Here is a 19295-nt window from a genome sequence, read left to right as displayed (position 1 = left end):
GCCTTGGCTATGTGCCTGTCAGTTTTAATAAATGCTGCCAGTGGGCTATACCAGTTATACATACATATTTTCTTCATGAAACTCCACAGAGAGCCTGGGGGGCCCAGTGTGCAGTTAGGGTTAGACCCTGCCATCTGCAGGGGTCCACTTGAGGACTGCCATGGCCTTGCTGTGTCTGGTGTGAGTTCTGGAGATGGCTTAGAGTAACTGAAAGGAGGGGCCCTTGGCAGGACAACCCTGATGTCTTTTCTCTCCCCCTCGACACCCCCCCCCCAACAGGGTACTTGGTCCTCAAAGAATTGGGCATCAAAGTGGAGAAATATGTCGCCTCTGAAGTGTGTGAAGAGTCCATCGCCGTTGGAACTGTTAAGCATGAGGGCAATATCAAATATGTGAACGACGTCAGGAATATCACAAAGAAAAACGTGAGGGCAGCCCCCCTCTTCCTCCACTCCCTGAGCCCCCGACGTCCTCACAGCCACGTTGCCACCTTCTCCATGCCCGGGGTTGTGGCAGAAGAGAAGGTTTGGTTCCATCAAGCTGTAGTGTTAAACCCGCAACTTGGAAATCATTCAGAATGATTTAGATCTTAGCGTATCCTGAGCATTTGGTTTTCTTGGGTCAAAAGTGGAGTTGGGCGACTGAAATGACCAAGCAAGACCTAGAAGTGGGTTTTCTTCTAGCTGGTTACCTGGAACCCAGGCTGTTCACCTCTCCATCCTCACCCCCATCCCTGACTGTTTTTCTCTTGCAGATTGAAGAATGGGGCCCCTTTGACTTGGTGATTGGTGGAAGCCCATGCAATGATCTCTCAAATGTGAACCCTGCCAGGAAAGGCCTGTATGGTGAGCATCCCTTCTTTCCCGTGGCCCCAAGAGACCCTATGTTCCCTGAGTGCTGGTCCAGGAGGAGTGGCCTGAGAAGGAGCTGTTAGCTTCTGGCCAAACTTACCTGTTGTCTCTGTTCATGCCTCATTGTGACTCCCCAGTCCCCAGAGATACACATGAGTACTGCAGTGCTGATGCCTGTCATTTCAGAGGGTGGCAGGGAGAAGGGACAGTAAGGCATCAGCCTTAGCTGGTCATTGGGAACCCATTGGTCTCAATATGGAGGGGTGGGCTGAACGTTTTGAACCTGGCTCTGCCGTTTTCTTTTGTGGGCTCAGAGGGCACAGGCCGGCTCTTCTTTGAGTTCTACCACCTGCTGAATTACACACGCCCCAAGGAGGGTGAAGACCGGCCTTTCTTCTGGATGTTTGAGAACGTGGTGGCCATGAAGGTTGGCGACAAGCGGGACATCTCTCGGTTCCTGGAGGTGAGGGGACCCGGGGTCTTGATTGTCAAGATAACATGAGCATGAAGGCCCTGCTGGCAACGGGGGTGTAGGGTATTTCCAGTGCTAGGAATGATTTCCGGGTTCCCCATGGAGGGCATGGCTAGGTCTGAGAGTAATGGAATGGAGTGGGTTGGTTCTCTTTAGTACTTGGAAAACATTTGATCTCTCACCTCACCCCAAACCCACTGAAGTCAGATGATGAAACCATCACCTACTTTTGGAGGCATCATGAAAGAGACTTTTTACTCTAGAGAGTTTTTTTTTTCTCACCCTTGTTCCCAGAAACTCTGCATTAGGGACCACAGGCAAGTTAATTATTTACTGTTTAATATGCATCAAGCATTGTAGTAAATACTTTATGTACATACTTATTTCCCCCCAACTTTAGAGCTAAAGTTCTGCTAGTGAGGTTATAGAACTGGCTGGTCAGTTCCCTCATGCCATGTGAACCTGACCAATCAGTGGCAGAAGTCAGATTTTGCCAACACTGCATTTCCATAACCAGGATCTCAACCTGCTGGATTTCAATTTTGAGTTGCTTTTACCACTGTACACAGTACATTCTATAATAACGTGGCGTGCCCCAGGGGATACCTTCTCTTACATACAACCTGCCGGTCTGATCTGGTCTCTTTCCCCACCATTAATATGGAGGCACTAGCTATGTCCTTCAGTCAGACTCTTGAGGGGAATTGGTCTGTCCCTTGCCTGGCAGGAACCATGCCTCCTCCACAGCCAGGGGACTGCCATGTCACCTGTCTGCTGCCTGAATTCTGCCATGGGCTCCCAGCAGCTGCCCTTCTCTCTCCCTGCAGTGTAATCCAGTGATGATTGATGCCATCAAAGTGTCTGCTGCTCACAGAGCCCGATACTTCTGGGGCAACCTGCCTGGGATGAACAGGTAACAAGGGGCTCCGAGTGGGGCAGGTAATAGCCAAGTTTAATATAACTAATGGTATGAGCCATTAACCATCGACTCTTATGAAAGAGACACATTGGAACCTTGTAGAAAGAGCTGGCTCTGCTGAGAAAAGCCCTCACCCTCTGCTTCAGACCAACCCCTTCAACCATAGGGTTGTGGTTGAAGCCTGTTAGGCTGTACACCAAGTACCTGAGAATCTCAGGCCAGGATTCCTCAGTACATTTATTTCTGCTCTGCCTAGGGACCTAGTGCTTAAAAGTGCCATGTGTTGGAGCAGGCTTCTTCCCAGCAAGGGATGCTGATGTTTCTACACCCCACCTCTCCTCCCAGATACGGTCCATTGGGAAATGAACTTAATCTCCCTGCCCCTGAGATGAAGTGATCCCTGGACCAGGCCTGTGGTGACCAATCAGGTGGCAGAGCTGAGATAACAATTGGTAGCCCAAAGCCTGTCTCCCTTGGATTTTCTTGACTGAGATCTTTCCCCAACTTTTCATTAGTCCTTTCACGTTGAAAGCCACAAGGCAAGTGGCTTGGCTGAGGATTAATTATCTCCTTTATGTGGCTTCACGGAGACCAACCTGCTAATTAAGATACCAAATGTGATGGTAATACAACTTGCAAATGAGTTAGCTTCAAAAAAATTCTTCTTTAAAAGGAAGTGTTGGAAGCATAACTTTCAGACATTTAGCAAAGTGTGGACAGAGGTGAGAAGGTACTGGAATAGCTTGGGATTTCTGTTGGGTGTCTTACATTTTTATTATCAGCCCATCAGATGGTGCAACGTCCATGTCTGGAATGAACTTGGCTTATTCACTCCATTCCTGAGCTCTCACCCTGCCAGGCACTTCTGTCCCTGCTGCCAGTTCCGTGGTGACTAGATGTCAGTCTTGGCTCTCACAGAGCCAGTGGGGGAGGCGTAGAGAAGACAAATGATTTCAGGGTCAGGGTTGGAGGGGGCACTGGAAGAGTTGATGAGGAGGCTTCTCATCCCAGCAGGACCCAAAGTGATGGAGTGGAGACATGCAGTTAAGAGCAGAAGGGAGAGGGTCAGGGAGGCCAGTGACGGGCATTCGCAGAGCAGCTTGGAGAACAGTGTTCCAGGGGTGGGGAGTGGGTGTGAGAGGAGGGCTGAGAACTCCGAAGTATGGGCCAAATTATGTGAGGTTTGTAGTCATGGCAACACATTTACTTTGACCCAGGAGTTCTCGTGAGATTTTAAGCGGATGAGATGAGTTGTGTCTCTGGTTCTCAGGTTTTCTGGTGGAAGAATAATAGACTATCACATGATGAGTGCAGAAGTGGGGAGGCAGCTGAAGTGTTGTTCAGAGGAGGGGGGCTCTGACTTTGATTATTGTGTTGTGCCCAAGAGGTGCCATCCACATGCACTGAACACAGTGAGAGCAGTGGCTCCAGGAGGGTGTCCTGTGGAATTACAGGGAGGGATCAGATTCTAGATAATGGGATTTGCTGAGCATTATCTGAGTTGGGATGAGAAGTGAACTGCTACATGTGGGCTCTGCAGAATCCATGACTCAGCCAGCGTCAACCACGGGTCATAGACCCAAATCCAGCCTTTAGACCAAACATCTTGGTTGTTAAGATTTTCAGTCCTAGAATCAACAGAAGGTAGAGCAGGGCTGTGAGCCCTTAGCTCCCCTGGGTCCATGGAAGAGTTGGGAATAGAGAGAGGGTGAGGTCAGTGAGGTATTATTCTGTGTTCGATGGCCCCTCTTGTGGGCACCATATCCAATCTTATGTCTGATTTCTTTTTGGCCTTGGAGTTCCTTACACAGGGATGCTGTGGCATTCATCAACTCTGTGCATTCACACCTCTCGCTGGTTTTCTGGTCTGGACTTCAGTTTAACCACTTCAGTTTCTAAAGTTCTATCCATTTTCCTTCTCAAGCACCTGTTTTCCTCTCTCTGCTTTTGCAGGTTTCAGTGGTGAAAGTTACAAGGGGGAATTAATTTTAGTCCACTTATGAACCACCTTTTGTCTTTAGTTGGACCCACTATTAAAGCCTCCTGAGGCTGCATTCCAGCAATAAGCCAACAAATCATGGGTTTGATGTGCTAGTTGTAGTGAGTAGACCCACAAATACCTAATCCAAGCTCCTGAGGCTCAGAGAGGTGGCAGAATTTGCTCAAGGTCATTCACTCAGCCAGTGAGCAGTGGGGCTGAGACTGAGGCGTCTCCTGACTCCTCCAACAATGGGCTTCTCCATCCTACTCCCCTCAGTGAAGGAGCTTTGACTACTGTTAACATTTGGGAAGGAGGAGCATTCACTCCTGGACATTGGGCTCCCCGACCCTCGGCCCCCATCAAGGGACTAGTCTGTCCCTGGCTCAGCACACAGGCTTGTGCTCATGCCAGGGCCATTTTTATCATGTATTTGTAGCAAAGTTCACTGCCAGAGCACATTTTGCAGCTTGGGCTCTCACTCCCACCTTGGGAGGCACCTAGCCAAGGCCCCTTTCCAGGTGGTAGAAAGTAATGGGTTTTGGATGTTCTCAGGCCTGTGATAGCATCAAAGAATGATAAACTCGAGCTGCAGGACTGCCTGGAGTTCAATAGGACAGCAAAGGTAAGATGTGCTCTGTGCCTGGCCCACTGGGAAATGCACTTGGTGATCTCTAATCGGGACTTGACCTTGGTGTCCAATTTGTTCCTGCCCCTCCCCCCACGTGACTCCCTGGTGCTGGGCTTCTTTCCCCACATAATTGTTCTATCCTGTCTTCAAGTACAGTGTAGGAGAGGTTCTTGATAAACAAAAATCACTGAGAAAAGTCAAGTAGACTTTCCGATTGTGAAGGCACACTCCACGGAGACTCAGCTCATCCTCCCAGTGAGAAATGAGTACACTTTTGCAAAAAAAAAAAAAAAAAAAAATCTATGGTTAAGTCATGGATAATTCTATTAAGATCTCCATAAACTTACTTTTCAATGTTTCCATTAAGCTAAGCTCCATTCATTCAAACCCTGGTTGACCATCCTCTACAATCTGGGTGGACTTTTAATTTTGCTTAATCTTGCTTGATCAATAACTCTGTTTTCTTGGTCCCCATGTGATCTCATTTGTGGTCATTTGTTGTTTATCTCTTGTTCTCTCTGAGGCTCGTCCTTCCTGTTCATTAACTTCTTGGCGTTTGTGGGAAGCACAGAGTGTTCTTGTCCTTCCAACTCTCCTTTTCTCATTCCCTGTCGGAGCCCGGCCCTGCCACTCTCTCTCTCCCACCCACCCTCCCTCCTCCTTCCCTTACCTGCTTCTGAGCCTTGACCCAGAACCCTTCATTCTGTGCTCACTCCATGATGTCGTTTTGTTCTCCAGTTAAAGAAAGTACAGACAATAACCACCAAGTCGAACTCGATCAGACAGGGGAAAAACCAACTTTTCCCTGTTGTCATGAATGGCAAAGAAGATGTTTTGTGGTGCACTGAGCTAGAAAGGTGAGCAAGGCTGTATGTGGAAAGGGGAATCAAGCAGATAGAGAGAAAGGGGAAGAAAACATGGTTAAGGCCAGCAGTGCAAATGGGCAAGTGCTTGCCTTAATTCCACATGTTCTCACTGACCTTCTGTGTTAGCAGGGCTGGGAGTAACCTTTTCAGTTAGTGTTTATTTCCTAGCAGAAATGGCAAAAGGGTTGTGGTGGTGAGGAATCCAAAACATGAGGTCATGAGACAGCACATCTGTCTATGTTGGCTGTGCTGCCCTGGCATTTGCCTGCCCCACCATGCTGGGCCACTAGGATGTATGAGGATCCAGCTAAAGGAAACCCCGCCGACATGCCATTGCTCTTTCTCAGGATTCCTCCTGCCAAGTTGCTTGTTCTAAAGCTGATTCCTCCTTAGCCACAGTCTGTCTTCTCCCTTATCCATTTATTTGACTAAGTTGGTAGTGTGTCTATTTTGATTCAGAGAACCAGCTCTTAGATTTCATTTCTCCTGTTCTGTATTTAATTTTTTTCTCTCACTCCTTTTGTTTTATTTTGTTATTGTGATTAGAATGTAGTAAAGGCTATGACTATTCCTCTTTACATTTTTGGTTGTGTTTTGCGGTTATTTGATAGAGTATTTACATTCCAGATATTTTAGTTCTACAACTGGATTTATTTCTTGGTTTAATTTGTGGTATTAGATTGTAAACCTGGGAAAGAATGAGGTCCAGTGTATCTGTAGCCTCTTCCCAGACCTGTGGTAGAATTCCATTCAGGAGGCTGTTGGTATATTTGGTTGCCATCTACCATTAAGTCCAGCTTGGCCCTTGATCCAGCAGTTTGCTTTGAAGAAAGAAAGAAAATGCAGGATGCTTCAGTTTACTCATGGTAAATTATCTGAGCATCTGATGATTGGAAATAAGGTCCATTTTGTGAGTGTCCTTATTCTTTACTAAGGCAATTGCCTAACTTCTGTCCTTGTGTGGTTTGAGGAGAGATACGTTTCTGTCTGCTGGCTGGCTGGCCATCTTGGCATTCATTCATTTGAGAAAGGTCCACTGAGCACCATCTATGTGCCAGGAGCATTGTGCCAGTGTAGGGGCATGCACAAGACAGGTGCCCTCAGAAAGGGACCATGCCCTCATGACAGTCCTTTGTGCTGAAGAACTGGTGGGCCTGACCTCTGGGGGTCAAGAGAGGGCTCATGTGAAGGCCTGGTGGGCCTGGTGGAAGGGACGGGTCAAAGGTCAGGAAGAGCAGCGCCACGTTGGCTGCCAAGGCGAGGATCTCCCAGAGGCGTTAAGCACGCTGGAGGGGGCACATCTGACTCCCTGTGTTTTCACTCTGGTGCCCCCCTCCCCACCCCCAGGATCTTCGGCTTTCCCGTACACTACACAGATGTGTCCAACATGGGCCGTGTTGCCCGCCAGAAGCTGCTCGGGAGGTCCTGGAGTGTACCTGTCATCCGACACCTCTTCGCCCCCTTGAAGGACTACTTTGCCTGTGAATAGTACCCCAGGCACCAGGGCGTGTGGGCAGAGCCACGACCCAGGAGGTGCACCCAGGCTCTGCCCTTCCCAGCTCAGCTGTGTGGGGTCGGGCCGAGTACCTCGTCAGGAGCAGAGCTGCCTTGTCCCCTCCTGGCAGGGGGACCCCGAGGTGCCATCTCCTTGTGCACAATTCAGACCTGGCCGCTCGGAGCGGCCAAACACGGTGCTTATTTTGTCTTCTAAAATTTTAAAACTTGAAATAGGTAGTAAGATGGCTTTTTTTTCCCTCCTGGGTTTACCGCTCAGAGAAACGATGGCTAAGATACCAAAACCACAGTGCCGACAGCTCTCCGATACTCAGGTTAATGCTGAAAAATCACCCAAGACAGTTACTGCAAGACTTTAATTTTTTAAATGTCTGCAGCTCCTTGTTTCCAGGAGTGTGTGGCAGTAGACATGTAGCTAAGGGACCTTTTAAGGGCCTAGGATGGTTTCTTCTAGGGCTAGCAGAAGAGGACATGATGTCCATGTCTGTCTTGAATTTTCCCCGGCACGTTCCCCTGGCCTCAGTATAAAGGGCTGGGATCCGGGGCCCATTAAGAGTATTTTCCACAAGGATGGTGATTTCAGCCGGGATGACATCATCATCACTTTCAGGGCTATTTTTTTTCCCCATAAACCCAAGGGCAGGGCTACCCTTAGCTAAATCCCTCCCAGTGACTGCAATAGAACCCTCTGGAAGCTCAGGAAGGGGTGGGCTGGGTTATAAGCTGCCATATATTGTGTAGACAGGTATGGATTCTCACTGTCTTCTCCCCTTCCCCGTGTGAGGGGGGAGAAGGAGGAGGCTTAGGTAAGACGCCACCCCACCCATCCCCCCACCCTCCAGACTACTCCGCAGGCACAGGTCCCCAGATTAGAAGTATGACACCCCAATTCCTTAGGCTTCTCTAAACTCAGCAGTGACAGCCAGGGGCAGAAGCACATTCCTCGCACTTTCCCCTCATCTAAGAGACTGCAGGGGGAAAACTGCAATAAAAGCTCGACCCTCCCTCCAGAGATCTTAAAGTCCTTTTTTATTCCATGATAAATCGATAAATCGTTTTTAGGGAGAATGGGAGGTCGGACAAGCTGCATTTCAGAAATGCTGTCGTAATGGTTTTTAACACCTTTTACTCTTCTTACTGGTGCTATTTTGTAGACTAAGGAACAATGTTGACAGGTTTTGTGGGAGGTTTTTTTATACACTTTTTTTTTTAAATCTCAGACATCTATTTTTGTTTTAACATTTTCATATTTTTTTTTGTAACTGGAGCCATGTAACAAAGTATGGGGAAAAATTGTGCCTTGTTTCAACAGTTTTGCTAATTTTTAGGCTGAAAGATGACAGATGCCTAGAGTTTACCTTATGTTGAATTAAAATCAGTATTTCTCTAACAGTCTGGTGTCCCTTTTGTTCTTTTGCAGGTCAGGTGGGTGGGGTATGTGAGGGCCTGGTTAAAGTGGAAAGGTGGGTGGTCGCAGTAGGTCATTCATTCAACAAGCCCAGTACATAAGTACCACGGTGGCCCCCAAATCTAGTGCCATGGTCCCCAAACTCCAATGTATCAGTGTTCCCTGGAAGGCTTGTTCAGTGGAGATTTCTGGGCCCCATCCCCAGAGTCTGATTCATTAAGTCTGGAGTGGAGCCTGAGAATTCCATGCTGCTGGTCCAAGAACCAATCTCGGTTAGTGAATGGGTTTCTAAACCTTGGTTCCCCAAACAAATAACTGGAGTGCTTGAGTTCATTTAAAGCCTTGATGTCTGGAACAGCCATCTCCAGATTATTACAGCTCTTGGGTAGCTGGTGAAGATGACTCAGGAATCCCAGGGCTGATCCTCCAGTTCCTTGTCCCTCTGTAGGCTTTCCCTGCACCTTGTTCCACTGCTCCCAAGTTGTCATATCACAGTTCAGCCACAGTCAGTGAGGGGACTTGTTGGGAGTGGCCCTTGGTCCGAGATTTTAACATAGCTGCCAGTGGCTCCAGCTCTTTGGGTGGAATGTGTATCTTGCTTAAGCTTAATATTGCAACTCCCTTCAGTAGTTCCATCTTAAAGTTCACCTGGGGCCACCCAGCCAGGTGTCCCAAGCCCAGAGCCCATCATGCCATAATCCTCATGTCTCACTATCTCTAACCATGGGTCAGGGCAAAGGAGCTGATTTCAATAGCTCTCCAGAGGTTAATATCGGTCAGCTGGTGCGTGCAGAGGGAGAAAGGTGTGTAAATGGGATGCACATAGTGTATCAATTGAGCCTCAGTTGGACTTGGCACCTCTGAACCTCAGTTTCTTCACATAAGATAGGTTATAATCATGGCCACCTCCATGATTAGAGTTGTGGGCCTTAATAAGGCCAAGTTCAGAAAGGGTCTGGCCCAGAGTTGGAGAATGAGAAACCAGCTATTTTTTTAGGCACTGCTGGGCTAGGACAGCCCAGGTGCAAGTTGCCATGGTGAGACGATTGTCAATTGGCAAGCCAAGCCAGGCTGGCACTCTGCTCAGGTGTTCAGGCCCCAGGGGCCTTGGCTGCCCTATTAAGCCATCTTGTATACAGTGCTGCACCAAATGCCAGGACAGGATGAAGCAAAATAAACAGCCTCGGCCTCAAAACCCCAAGAGGAGATGAACTAGCTTGCCCTGTGAGGGGCCCCTGGGTGTCCTGGCCTACCTGTGGGCAGGCTAGCGGGGAGACCTTGTTGGGGCTGCCGGGGCAGTTCTCTGTGTTTTCTCAAGATGGGGGCCAGGTTTGGATTTCAGTGATCCCAGGTCTGGGGCCAAATGGAGAATGTAATGAAAATTCTGATCTTGGGGAAGTAGTTGGTTTGTACCACAAGTAGGCCTTTTCTGAAAAAGTCTTCCAGTTGCCTGGGGCTGTATCTGGGGTCTGGCATGTTGTGTCACTTGGGCAGGTGACCCTTGGAATTTTTCATCTCTATAAAAGTGGGGATCATAAATCCTACCTACTTCCTAGGGCTGCTGTGAATGTTCAAGGCTGTGATCTGGGTAAATTGCTTTGCCTGGTGCCTGGCATGTAGTAAGCCCTCACATGTATTGAATGGCATTGTGATAACGAAACCCATTAATCAATGCAGTGTTAATGACGGTGCTGGTAGTGATGGTAACATCCAATATTAATGTATTAAAGTCTTGAAAAGGAGGGACAGGTAATATTCACCTAGGTGTTTCAAAGGAGCTGGGCTCAGATGCTAACTATAGCAACAGCATCTGGCGTTGAAACTGTGTCCATCACCCCCTCCCCCCCATCATGTTGGGGTCCCCGTGCTCCTTGTTAGGGAGAGTTGATGGGGGTGGCTTTGGCAACCGGCACCCCAGAGACCTGTGGAAGGGATCTCTCCTGGGGGTGCAGGGACTGACCTCTGGACAGTTCCATGGCTGTTTGGTGGGGGATCAGCACTAGACAGAGAGGGTGCCCCACTCTCCCTCCGTCCCTCTGGTTTTCCAGCCAACTGCTTCTTGAGTGATTCTCTGTTCCAGGCCTGTGTTTCATCCTTGATTCCTCTCTGCAGCCAGACTGGATGCCTCTCCTGGCTTCACCCCCTCCTTATTTGTGGTCTTGGATGTGTTCCATAGCCACTCTGTGCCTCAGTTTATCCAGTGTAAAACGGAGATAATAACCTCATAAAGCTGATGTGTGGATCAAATGATTCAGTGTATGTGAAGCACATGCAGAGTGCTTGCGGGTAGTGAGTGCTGAGTAAACGGCAGCTGCTTTAATGTTTACTGTTAGAGAATCCTCCCAGCAACCCTGAAGTGAGGCAGTGATTACTGTGATCATAGGTAAGAGAACTGAGGCTCAGAAGTCTAACATACCCAAGGCCACACAGCCAGTGGCAAAGGAGGTGTAAGTTAGAATCTGCGCTGTGAATCCATTGGTCTCACCTGCATCTGTGTGTGTGTGTGTGTGTTTGGATCCTGAAATTACCTGCTGCCCTTTGCAGCCTATGGTACAATTTACCTTTCTTGCTTCCTTCCCTTCTTACTTTTTTCCAGCTTACCTTCCCTCCCTCCTTTCTGCCTTCTTTCCTTTCTTCCTTCTTTCTGTTTAACTTTATTACTGGAGTTGGGACTGCTTACTGTGTCTTTGCATGTGCTATTCTCTGCCTGGAACAGCCTTCTCCGCTTTGCCAGACTGGTCCTCCAGTTCTCACCTCTTCCAGGAAGCCTCCTTTGCCTCCATTCTAGGCAGCATTAAGAGACATCCCCTAATCTGAGCCCTCCTTCCCTGTGGACAGATAGAAGAATCCATCTCAGCACAAAGCACTCTGTATTATCATTTCTTACTTTTGCAGTCCTCTCCTCCATGAGCTTGTGAGGTCCTCAAGGCAAATGAGACCTGACACCATTTTTTAGTTCAATAATCTTGTCATACATTTGGAAAACTCGGGTCTTGAAGTCATAGCTTTTTGTTTGTTTTGTTTTCGGAGAGGAGACTCACAATTTCTATCTGGGAAAATGAGATTACCTCATACTTTAAAACGGTAGCTTAGAGATGCATAGTAAAGTCTCCCAACTTTCACCTGCTGGATGGAAGTTCTTTTTTTCTGTTTACCCTCTGGCCTTTCTCAGTCAAAGCTTAATCTGACCCAGACAACCTTGGCTAACCTCCTCAGGGAGGAGGGTGGAGACTGAGGCGATCACGTGGCCCTCCCTCTTTGGCGAGCTGTCTCCTGGGAGGGTAGATGAGTTTTATTTCTGAGGCCCTTGCTCAGAAACCTGTGATGTCCTGTGTCTCTAGAACCATGTTCAAACTCTAGACTGGCGCTTGAGGCTCTTCTTGACTTGGTTTTCATTCCCCACACCCATTCCTCCCCCACCCAAAATGGCTTTTAGGTACTGCTGACAACAATCAGTTGACAGTAATTGAATGTTGACATTAATCGAAAGGGACTTCGAAATCACTAACATTTATTGAACACATACTATGTGCTAGGAGTGGTCTAAGAACATTACACACATCATTTGATTCTAACTCCTAGCAGAGTCAGGATTTGAACCCAGGCCTGCTTGCTTTGCTACTTATGAAATTCACTGAAACTGTTGGAAACTTAATATCCTTGTGTATAAGATGATAACACATTATATTGCCCAAATCACTTATGAATATCTTTACTCAATTATCCAGACTTCGTATCAATTCACTATAGTGCTAATATTACTACTACTGCTGTAATCGTATGGTTGCAGGGCTCTTTGCTGCATCCTCTTGTTTGTCTTTTCCTACCCTTACTCTTGTGCTGGGTTAACGTCTCATATTTTAGGGCAACTATCAACTCTGGAAAGCCTTCCCATACTGGTCAGGTGAGGTCAGGTCTCATGCTGCACTCTTGGAGCACTGCACACCAGAGAGACTACCCAGCAGTATACTGGTGGTTAAAATATTGAAGTGCCTCCAGGCCAGTTGATAAATAGCTCCTGCCCCAGCTCCCCAACCTATTCTTCCCTGAACATCTCTCCAGGCCTCAGGGGAGGGAGAGACCCAGCCCAGAAGAGGCCTCCAGGACCCTACCTCTTGCAATGCAGGTGCCATCACTCCTGCCACAGCCTCCTCCTGCCTAACACTAAGTCTGGTTTGTAATTAAATAGTGATGTGTAATTAGTTACGTGCTTTGCTTTCCCTGCTGGACTGGAAACTTTAAGAGCTGAGAGGCTATGTCTGGTTCTTGGTCATCACCAAAATCCTAGGGCCTGATTGATCAGGGAAAATAAATATTTGTTGAACACAAGAATAAATGATATTTGGACAAGGAAACCAGCTAGAAACCTGGATCAGTCATTGTGATGCTGGGCAGCTGACCTCTCTGACCCTCAGTTTCCTCTTCTGTAAAGTGGGTGTAGTTCATTCTTTGAGCAAGTCTCTACTAAGAACGTATGTATCAGGCTCTGGGACACGGTGGGAACAGGATTGAGAAAAACCTTGCTTCCGTGGAACTTATGGAAAGGCAGACAATAAAGGCATAAACAAACAAGATGACTATACTAAGAAAAAAACGGATGATGAGATTATAGGGTCCTTCTAGATAGAAGAGTCACAGAATGTGTCTCTGAGGTGACTTTTAAGTCCTTCCTCAAAGACCGTATTGATTTATTTTTTATCCAATAACTCATTTTTGTAGAAATTCATTGTAAAACCAATTTTTTTGGCTACTGGGGTGTAGAATTTGTAACTGGATCCCGCCTTCTAGGCGGAGTCACCCCGGCCCGAGGAGGGATCTCATTGGTTGCGGCAGACCACGCGGCTGCATTGCCCCGGCAGCCGGCGCCCCGCCCCTTGGGCACCCCAGCCGTCGATCAAGGGTCGGGCTCCGCCCCCAGTGCGCGGCTTAGTCCCTCTCTATAAAAGGAGCCGGCGGGCGATGACGAGCCTTTACGTCGGCGCGTAACGGGGGGGGTGCGTGTGAGGTCATCGCGCGGGCGGGCGGGCGGGGTCAGGCGGTTTGAACGAGACGAAGACGGAACCGGAGCCGGGTACGGTCAGCGGACGCGGTCCAGCCGAGAGCTGGTGAGCCGGCTAGCGGGCACGGGGCGGCGGCCGGGGGCGGACGGGCGGGCCTCGGGGCGGGTAGAGCGCCGGCGGGTCCTGCGAGCGGTGCTCGGGCCGCTCCCCTCAGCGGTGCGGTTCGGGCCGGGTGGGGGAAGGGCGGGGCCGTGACCCGGCGCGCGCGGGCCAGGCTGGGGGGCGCGCGCTCTCCGCTCTGCTGGGGGGCGGGGCCTCGGGCCGGAAGTGGGGGCTGCCTCTCGGAGGCGTGGGGGCTTATGGGCCGCGGCCGAGGCGTGGAGCCCGGACGGCGGAGGCAGGAGGTTCCGGGGTGGCTGGGCCGGGTAGGGGGCGTGTGTGTGGTTGAAGTGGGTTCTGCTGGGAGGTCTGCGGACCCCCATTGTAGGAGACGGTGCTGCCTGATGATTAAGAGTTCGGGTTTTGGATTCATACCTGTATTGAATTCCCTGCTGTGCGATCTTGGGCAGGTGCTTTAACCTCTCTGGGCCTCAGTTTTCTCGTCCGTAAAACGGGGGACAAAGATACTACATGCAGAAAGCTCTCGTCGTGGTGTATAGCAAAAAAGCAAAAAGCATGCCAGCTCACTGGACTTCCTTCTTTCTTCATCGGTATTTGTTGAGCGTCCACTAGGTGCTAGGCACTGTGCTAAGCGCTGGCTATACACCCAGGAGCAGGAGGGCAAAGGCCTGCTTTCTAGGAATCTACATTATGGTGGGAAGACAGGAAATGAGAAAATTAATACCTGGGAAAGATAATTTTATATGCTCACTGGGAAGACAATATAACAAGGTGACATGAACAGTGCTTTTTCAGTCCCTGCTTCACAGCTGACCTGGGGTGCTGCAGGGCAGAGCTTGGCCTCTCCTCCATTTTGGGAATGAGACTCCTGAGGCCCATTGAAGGAAGGTACACCGGGCCTGCCATCCACCTCTGTAATGAGGTATCTCTAAGAGTAGTAATAATAGCTGTTTGCTAATTGGGCACTTGCTGTGTGCCAGGTGTTGTGTGGCATTATATCATTTAATATTACACTGTCTGTAAGAGTTATTGTCTTCAGTTTACAAATTAGGGGACTGAGGCTCTGAGAGATGATTTGCTTTATGGTGTCCAGCAAGTGGCTGAATCCACATCTGTGACTCTTGAGTCCAGGCCCTTAACCTCTGTATTATGCTGCCTCCCTGAGGACCAGATCTAGAGGGCATGTTTCATCCAATGTGCCCTTTGCGGTGGTGTGTCAAAGTGTGTAGTGGTTTCTGGCACATAGGGAAGCTTAGGACATGCTGTGCTTTCACTCAGATTCTCATTTAATCCTCACCACCATCTTGTGATGAAGATACTGTTCATCTTTTACAGGTGAGCTCTTTGTGATCCGGAGAGGTGAAGTATTTACTTAGGGTCACATTGCTTTTTTTCTGGTGGCACCTTCCTCCCCCTCTTTCCATAGGGCTCAGTATGGTGCCTTGAAAGTAATAGGTGCTCATCAGCCATCAGTGAATCAAAGTGGATTTGGGGGGCCTGCTAGGAGACCTGCTGAAGGAGAAGAGATACCTGGAGAGGCAAGGGGGAGCTTTTTTCAAGGCACTTGAAACCTGGATCAAGGAGCCTTTTAAGGGGGTGAGGTTTGCGTGGTGTTCATGGGGTCTTCCATTGAGGCCAAGCAGTGGGATCCTTGTAGAGGAAGAGTGAGCTGTCGCTAGCTGTAGCTGATGCTCTGAGAATTGGGCTCTGTTTTGACTGCCCGGAAGAGCCAATTAAGTAGTTGAGTTAGTGGATGTTTACTGCACATCCACAGGGTGCCTAACCCCATGTATTTAGTGGTTGCAGAGTTTGCAAAGCACATGGGGCCAGGTATTAATGTACTGCTAATGAAAGAGTTTTGAATTATATGATGATGAAAGGCCATTAATGTTTTCTGAGCTGGGGTGTGGTCAGGAGACACACGTGGCTTAACCAGCTGCTTACATTTTATGGCAGCATGACACACACATTACCCGATGTATGTATGTATGAATGTCGCCAAAATAGATTACAAGTGCTCAGCCTGGGACCGTGGTGGTTTTTGTTTGGATGTGTCTCGCCTTGGTACCTGATAATAGCATTTTGCACACAGTATGCATTTCATTTATTCATTCATTTGGGGATTTTAAACAGAGGAGACACTTGGTCTTATTTTTGATTCAGAAGATTGTCCTTGGCTGCTGTGTAAAAACAGTTTGAGTTAGAGACTAATTTGATGGCTATTGTGGTGGATGGAGATGAGAGATGGTGGTGGCAGGTCTCAGGCACTGTTTTTGGTGCTGGAGATAGGAGGATGACAAGGTCCCTCCCCGCCCTGGCGCTTGTTTGTTTAATACCAAACCATTTTTTGTGCATTATCTCATTTAAACCTCACCTCACCCTTTTCAGATAGGTAGCATTAACTCACAAGATAACTGAGGTATATTGAAGTTAAGTAACTTGCCCAAGGTCATACAACTAATGAGTGACAGCCTCACGTTCAAACCCAGGCTTCAAATACTCAGCTCTTGGTATGGAGCAAATTGCCTACCGGTCCAGATCTCATCCGGGAATTATTCAGAAATGAAGAGGTAATGACAGTTGCAGAGGTTTGAATGAAGTGCTGTGGGATTAATTTCCCAGTGGAGTCAGGAACTAAATTGTGTTGGCTCCTTGTATAACATGGTTTTCTCACTTAAGTTTAAGTAATAGTGTTGATAGTTTGCTTTCTGAAAAAAGTTTACACAGACACATTTTTCTGTCTCCTGCCAGCCTGAAAACAGGTAGCATTTACTGAGCCCGTCGTGTGCAAGGCAGTGTGCCAAGTGCTGTGGGGGATGGGGGAATGTGGGATGTGAGGGCACAGACCTGCCAAGTCATTTATCTCTCTAGACCGCAGTCACCTCTGTTCATAAAAAGGGGATTGGATGGGAGATCTTCATCTTCCGGCTCTCACATTCTGTAGCTGTGACTTGTGAGGTGTGCAGGAGACACGTGGGAAGTCTAGCTAGTCGCTAGGTGAAGGAATGAAGTGCCACAAGAGAGCATGGCGACCCATGGTGGTTCCAAATTTGCTCTAAGTTTTTTTCCTCCTGTTGGTCATATTGATGTCATATGAAACAAGGAAAATAACAAGTGTCAAGGTCATCGTGAAATTTAATATTTTATAGTCATGTGTCCTCATGGTAATTGCCCATGGATTTCATTTAGATCTGGATACACCTGCCCTTATCTCGTATTGCTTGAGTCTTCCCTTCCCACTGTCTGTTCTCCACCAGCTGTCAGGGTGATCTTTTTCTTTTTTTTTTTTTTTTTTTTTTTTAGCCACACTGTGCCACACGGCCTGCGGGATCTTAGTTCCCCGACCAGGGATCGAACCCGTGCCCCTGGCAGTGGAAGCATGGCATCGTAACCACTGGTCTGCCAGGGAAGTCCCAGGGTGATTTTTTCAAACTTAAACGAGAGTGTGATTCTACCCCACTTAAATCCCCACAATGGATTCCTTAACAGTTAAAGAATAAAATCTAAATTCCTCATCACGGCCTGCAGAGTCCTAACAGGATCTGGCTTCTTCACTTCTTTTCCCACTTCTGTTCCTGCTATCCCTTCTGCTCACTGGGCTGAAGGCACCCTTCTTCCACATCTCCGCGGGGTTGCCTCCTTCTGATTCTTAAGCTCAAACATCCACTCCGAGAGGCTTTCCCTGACCACATTCCCCTCCACCCTCATTGTGTAAATGGTCGCGTGAAATGACATTTGTTTGTGTATGTGGTCAGACTTGTACTAGAAAGTGAGCTTCCTATGGACAGGCAGCTTGTCTTTCCTGCATATCTGTTTCCCTGTCCCTAGAACAGTGCTTGGTAAACATTTTCAGTTAATGTGTTTCTCTGTGCTTGTTGTTTTGAATTGGAAAGCCTGGCAGAAAGGTGAGGGGCAGATTTTCTTGGGGAGGGGAAAGAATGTGGGACATGGGGCCGGGCAGACTTGGCTGCCAGTTCCTAGGGCTTCTGTGCTGCACCTTTTTCCTTATCTGTAAAATGAGGAGAATAAAGTGAGCCTTGCAGCAAGTTGTTGGGTTAAGTGACAAGTGTCTGCTAAGCTCCTGGTGCTTAGTAGGCCCTCAGATGCCCTGTCTTCAGGAGGCTCAGCAGAGAATTGGTACTAAGGTCTCTTCACTGTGAGGTCATTTGCCAACACCTTGTAATACTTAGGTTATTGAAAAGGTTATTTACTTTTTTGATTATAAAAGTGGACATAGTCTTTAAAGAAAATTTGGAAAACTTCATAGTGGAAACTATAAAGAGAAATTAATACAAAAGCCCACCATCTGAAGAAAACTGGTGTAAACATTTTGATAAGTTAGTGGATAAACTTGGATTGACGTTTTCTAAGCAGAGAACATTTTTGCTTGTGCATCAGCCTCCCTTCATAAAACACTTAATCATTCCTTTACTTAGTGTTTTTTGTAGCTTAAAATTTTATACCAATCACATTAAAATGGGGCTTGAATTTTAGGCTGGCTGATGTTGGGCCGTTCATTTCAGGTCGTGTTTATTCATGGAAATCCAGGCTCGTGGCTGGAATCCTAGTGTCTCTGGTTTGGCCTGTTGGTGAAGAAGGTGAGGCTTATAAATTGAGTGTCCCCACAGGTCTGCTCTGGTGACTCCAGGAAATGCTTGCTCCTTCTTGCTGCCCAATAACACGAGTCCTTCTCTTTTCCTCACATGCTATAGAAGATGGCAGTGAATGTGTACTCAACGTCGGTCACCAGTGATAACCTCAGTCGACATGACATGCTGGCCTGGATCAATGAGTCTCTGCAGTTGAATCTGACAAAGATTGAACAGTTGTGCTCAGGTAAGAGAAATCAGTCGGCCCCTTTTCCAGGAAAGCCTGCGGGTCCTTCAGGGATGCACAGGCCCGTATCTGATTGCAAAAGGTGCAGGTTCAGGTTCTGTGTTGGGGCTGCCCCGTTTCTTTCAGCTCTGCCCTGGTTCCACTTCTGAGAGGAACTGTGCTTAAAAAGAGTGTGCTTTGTTCTGACCTGTGTGTCCACCATCTCCCGCTGTAGAGGCTCCATTCTGAGGCCTGCAGCTTAGTCCCAGCTTCTCCATCTGCACTGTTGTGCATCCAAATTTGAAGTGACTTATTTAAGGACAATAATTGTAATTGTTCTAGTTCTATATTAGTTTATCAGTGGTGTTTCTTTTTTTTTTTTTAAATTATTTATTTATTTATTTATTTTTGGTTGCATTGGGTCTTTGTTGCTGCGTGTGGGCTTTTCTCTAGTTGTGGCGAGTGGGGGCTACTCTTCGTTGCGGTGCACAGGCTTCTCATTGCAGTGGCTTCTCTTGTTGCAGAGCACGGGCTCTAGGCACGCAGGCTTCAGTAATTATGGCATGTGGGCTCAGTAGTTGTGGCTCACGGGCTCTAGAGCGCAGGCTCAGTAGTTGTGGTGCACGGGCTTAGTTGCTCCACCGCATGTGGGATCTTCCCGGACCAGGGTTCGAACCCATGTCCCCTGCATTGGCAGGCACGTTCTTAACCACTGTGCCA

At 48.1% G+C, this 19295-nt stretch overlaps 2 protein-coding genes across 11 annotated transcripts in view; both read left to right on the top strand.

Moving 5' to 3' along the window:
- The window catches only part of DNMT3B (DNA methyltransferase 3 beta), a 36831-nt gene extending 28295 nt beyond the window's left edge, over nucleotides 1-8536 (top strand). For 5 of the 10 annotated variants that reach the window (XM_059895864.1, XM_059895859.1, XM_059895855.1 and 2 more), the window contains 7 exons: nucleotides 280-425; nucleotides 755-845; nucleotides 1166-1314; nucleotides 2151-2236; nucleotides 4776-4845; nucleotides 5590-5708; nucleotides 7065-8536. In XM_059895864.1, coding sequence (XP_059751847.1) covers nucleotides 280-425; nucleotides 755-845; nucleotides 1166-1314; nucleotides 2151-2236; nucleotides 4776-4845; nucleotides 5590-5708; nucleotides 7065-7206 — 803 coding nt within the window. In that variant the 3' untranslated portion in view covers nucleotides 7207-8536. The other 5 variants (XM_059895863.1, XM_059895861.1, XM_059895860.1 and 2 more) reach the window with 3 other exon arrangements.
- Nucleotides 8537-13670: 5134 nt separating this feature from the next.
- MAPRE1 (microtubule associated protein RP/EB family member 1) overlaps nucleotides 13671-19295 on the top strand; it is a 28685-nt gene continuing 23060 nt past the window's right edge. Inside the window, exons 1-2 of the mRNA XM_059897237.1 lie at nucleotides 13671-13745; nucleotides 18473-18596. Of these exons, the coding sequence (XP_059753220.1) occupies nucleotides 18476-18596 (121 nt within the window). The 5' untranslated portion in view covers nucleotides 13671-13745; nucleotides 18473-18475. The remainder of the gene's footprint in view (nucleotides 13746-18472; nucleotides 18597-19295) is intronic.

This window comes from Balaenoptera ricei, chromosome 15 (genome assembly GCF_028023285.1).
Source record: "Balaenoptera ricei isolate mBalRic1 chromosome 15, mBalRic1.hap2, whole genome shotgun sequence".
In the NCBI taxonomy this organism is placed as follows: domain Eukaryota; kingdom Metazoa; phylum Chordata; class Mammalia; order Artiodactyla; family Balaenopteridae; genus Balaenoptera; species Balaenoptera ricei.
The sequence above is the reverse complement of the archived record's forward strand: the minus strand, read 5'-3'. Positions and strand labels throughout refer to the sequence as shown.